Consider the following 3696-nt stretch of genomic DNA (forward strand, 5'->3'; position numbering starts at 1 on the left):
AGAATCTACTCCGTCTACTCATACCATGGAGCATACAGATTCATCCACAACTTCAAGAGTTATGCTGCCGCACATGTACATACACAAAACGTTACCTTCTTTATAACGAGTCGCCACATGTACTTAGCAGAATATGACCCACCTGTGAACAGAAACCGATCATAGGATGTTAATGCACTTAACCCTAAATTCGGTAGGGGGCGCTGTTTAGTGGCAATATGATCCGCGCGGCGCGAGGAAATTTACTGAGGACGCTGTGTATGGAGTTTTGTTGTATGTCTGATAAAACCCTATTTTCACAAATATGAATAAATCAGATGTGTAGCTTTCACATCAAGGCCACATATACAATACCTAAATAACGCCGGCAGTGCAGATGTGGAAATATTGATTTCCTTAGCGTAGTTAAGTGGGTTAATTAACTGTTTTAATTCAATTTGACGCATGCACAGCCTCTGCTCAGCGTTATATTTAGGAGAAGGAAACAAAGAAAACGGTGTGTGTTGCGGGGTCTTTGTCTCGCCGTCCTAGTATTTTAAATTGTGTACGTCTGTGTGCTTAGAGATACTCTAAATGGAGAAGGAAGAGATGTCGTACTGGGGGAACTCCAGCGAGCAGATTCTGGTGGAGCACTTCCCCATGCACCGAGCGTGTCGAGACGGTAACGTGTGCTTGCTGAGTTCCCTTCTGGAAGCCGGTGTTTTTTCCCCGTACGAAGAAGACCAGTTTTACGGCTGGACTCCCGCTCACTGGGCTGCATACTTCGGCAAGGTAACCGGGAATATTTGTTGATTAAAAGGTAGTGGTTAAGTCGTTAATTTGGTGACTTGATTGTGACGCTGTTCTGTGAGAGTAGTGAGGAGACAGGCGCGGCTGACGGAACCAGACTGTTTTTGTTATGTTGTAAAATGGCGGGAAGATGTGAAAAGCTGGCGGCCATGCCAGTTCCACAGCACGTGGTTTTCCTCGGGTAAACAAAGAAAACACGACCCATTTCTGTCAGTATTTCTCCCAGCTATCACACAAGATTAGGTCTTATGGAGTTTTACGAGGGTTTCAGATCTAGGCGTGGTGAAATTGTGACCTTTTCACAAGTCAGACGATATTTATAGCCTTTTTGACCCTGACCGATATATTTTCCCCCCCGTCACTCCCAGTGTTTGTGTATCACTGTTACCAAGATATCCGCTGGTGAAAGACGACACTTTTGGTCAAGGTAAAAACTGGTCACCACTGGAAATCTGTGGGGTCTGGAAGTTTCAGAAACAGTACAATTCTTTGCCATTTTAACGGTAAGATAGTTTTATTTACGTACTAAGTAAATTATGCATGGGAGGGGCCCTATAACGTTGTTACAGTTTGAGGTAAACAGAGCGTCTCTGCCCCCAGGGCAAACTGCCAACAGACGAGACAGGCTTAAGTTGTTTTGATGGCTAGATTTCGGATAAGATAAGTCTTGACCAGACTTCTTGGATTCCCTTAAAAAAATTAGAATTAGGTCAACTAGACAGTGTTGCCTAGCGAGTCTTGCTGGCTTGGAATCAAGTTGGATACTTCAATACTTTATTCACTCCATATTAGTTACAATGCCATTTTTAACAGTACTAGTAGCTTTATAAGTCATCGAAATACACAAACACAAAAACAACAACATACAAATAAATGTACATACTACTATTAGTTTTACAACCCCGGTAGTAGTACATAAGTAAGTTGTTACAGCTATTTACAATCTAACGGGAGGGGGCCATACTTAGACAGAGGTCCAAAGTCCGACATGGTTTTTAAAATTGCTATAACTTTATTATGCTTGACAGCATGTACACGACAAAAACAAATATTGATGGCCCTAGTCTTCCTTTAGTAAAATACTGATGCATAGAGTGTACCGAACATGATACATCAAGCAGCTAGCAATTGAAGATATTTTTATGATAATGACGCTGTTCGCATAGGTTGACGAGAGAACGTATCGAGACCGTGGCCTTCATATCTGTTGAATTATTCAGTCTAAGATGTGAGATATGACAGATTGCCACCGCATGTAGAAAGGTTGTTTATTAAACTTGCCAAGAAACAAACCTGTGTCTTGTCTGAGTCTTTGAACTTGGTTAATTGAGGCTACAATGTCACCGTGCTACTTGTGTACACACCACCGCTCCTCCGCCATCTTGAGAATCACGTGTTCGAAGTCATGTGATCATCGAACGCAACCCAACACTACCAGCACTACCAGCACCACACCGCCTGAGATTGCAGTTTAGCGCTCTTCCGCATGACGTCGCGGTAGGTATATACAACTCTGACGTTTCAGCGTATGTAAGTTATACTTTGATAGCAAAAGATGCGATTGTAGTATGAGAATATCCAAATAGAAGTTAGGTATGAATGTGTGTACCTTCGAATGCTTAAATTGAATTCGAACACGGCAAGGTTAAAGCAAACAAACGCTTATATCCGCCCATATTTGGATAAATATAAGTAGTGTTGATGACATATCGTGATTTTTCGTCGTGCTGAACATATGATATGAAACTCCCATACATACAAACAAACAAACAAACAAAGAAACGAAACTTTTTTTCTTCAATGTTTGATGATGGGTGTGGAAGGGGGGATCTAAATTACTGCTGTCGTTCATAGTCGATATCGATTCAATCTCTTTATTAGATGGCATCTGGGGCCAAAAGGAAACGCCAACAGTACCATCAGGCTGACATGGAGGCTGCTCTGGAGGCAGCAAACAATGGCGCCTCTGTCTACAGCCTGGCCAAAAAGTTTGGAATTCCGCGAACAACCCTGATTGGTCGCATAAAAGGTCACCATGGAGAGGTGCAAGGAAGACCGTCAGTCTTGACACCCGAGGACGAGGAGGCCCTTGTCGGCTACGCCAAGTACATGTCCGACAGGGGCTTCCCTCTCACCGTAAGGGTCACAAAGGCCCTTGCGCAACAAATTGAGATTAAAAGAGCTAAGGGCCGCGGAGAGTCACCGAGGTTTAAGGAGGCTGGGCCGGGCAAGAAGTGGTGGCGAGGCTTCAAGCGTCGCCATCCCGACATCAGCCTCCGGTCCCCTGACCAGCTAGACAAGGAGAGGGCGCTCATGGCCACCCCAGGAGTGATCTTCGAATATTTCTTGATGCTTGAAGACAAACTAACAGAGGCGAATGCCAAAAACAAAAACCCACATGTAATCTATAACGCTGACGAAACAGGCGTGGATCTTTCGGCGAAAATATCTAAGGTTATAGTACCCCGCGGAGAGAAGAGGTCTCCTTCATGGAGAGTTGGAAGCCGAGACCACGTGTCGGCACTGGTGTGTGTGTCAGCGGCAGGGCAGACGGTGCCACCAATGATAGTCTTTAGCAAAGGCTTTCCGGGAGGCGCCTACACAGAGGGTGGACCCGCAAATGCCATCTACGGGTTCTCCGATTCGGGTTTTATCGACGAGTTTCTCTTCGAAAGGTGGTTTACGAAAGTATTCCTATCTCACTGCCACAAAGAGCGCCCAATTGTTTTGATCGTTGACCAGCATTATTCTCACTTCACACTTAAAGTCCTAGAAGCCGCCGTTGCCAACAACGTGGTCATCCTCGGTCTCCCACCACACTGTACACACTTTCTACAGCCCCTGGATGTCGGCATCTTCGCACCGCTCAAGTCGAAGTGGGCCCTCACCCTAGAAGTAATGCAGGCT

General features: G+C 45.0%; 1 protein-coding gene across 2 annotated transcripts in view; it reads left to right on the forward strand.

The window, feature by feature from the left end:
* The first annotated feature begins 442 nt into the window (after positions 1-442).
* Positions 443-3696, forward strand: part of LOC118418938 (ankyrin repeat domain-containing protein 10-like) — an 11436-nt gene continuing 8182 nt past the window's right edge. Inside the window, exon 1 of one of the 2 annotated variants that reach the window (XM_035825079.1) lies at positions 443-771. In XM_035825079.1, coding sequence (XP_035680972.1) covers positions 574-771 — 198 coding nt within the window. In that variant the 5' untranslated portion in view covers positions 443-573. The remainder of the gene's footprint in view (positions 772-3696) is intronic. The other variant, XM_035825080.1, reaches the window with a different exon arrangement.

Source organism: Branchiostoma floridae, chromosome 7 (genome assembly GCF_000003815.2).
Source record: "Branchiostoma floridae strain S238N-H82 chromosome 7, Bfl_VNyyK, whole genome shotgun sequence".
NCBI lineage: Eukaryota > Metazoa > Chordata > Leptocardii > Amphioxiformes > Branchiostomatidae > Branchiostoma > Branchiostoma floridae.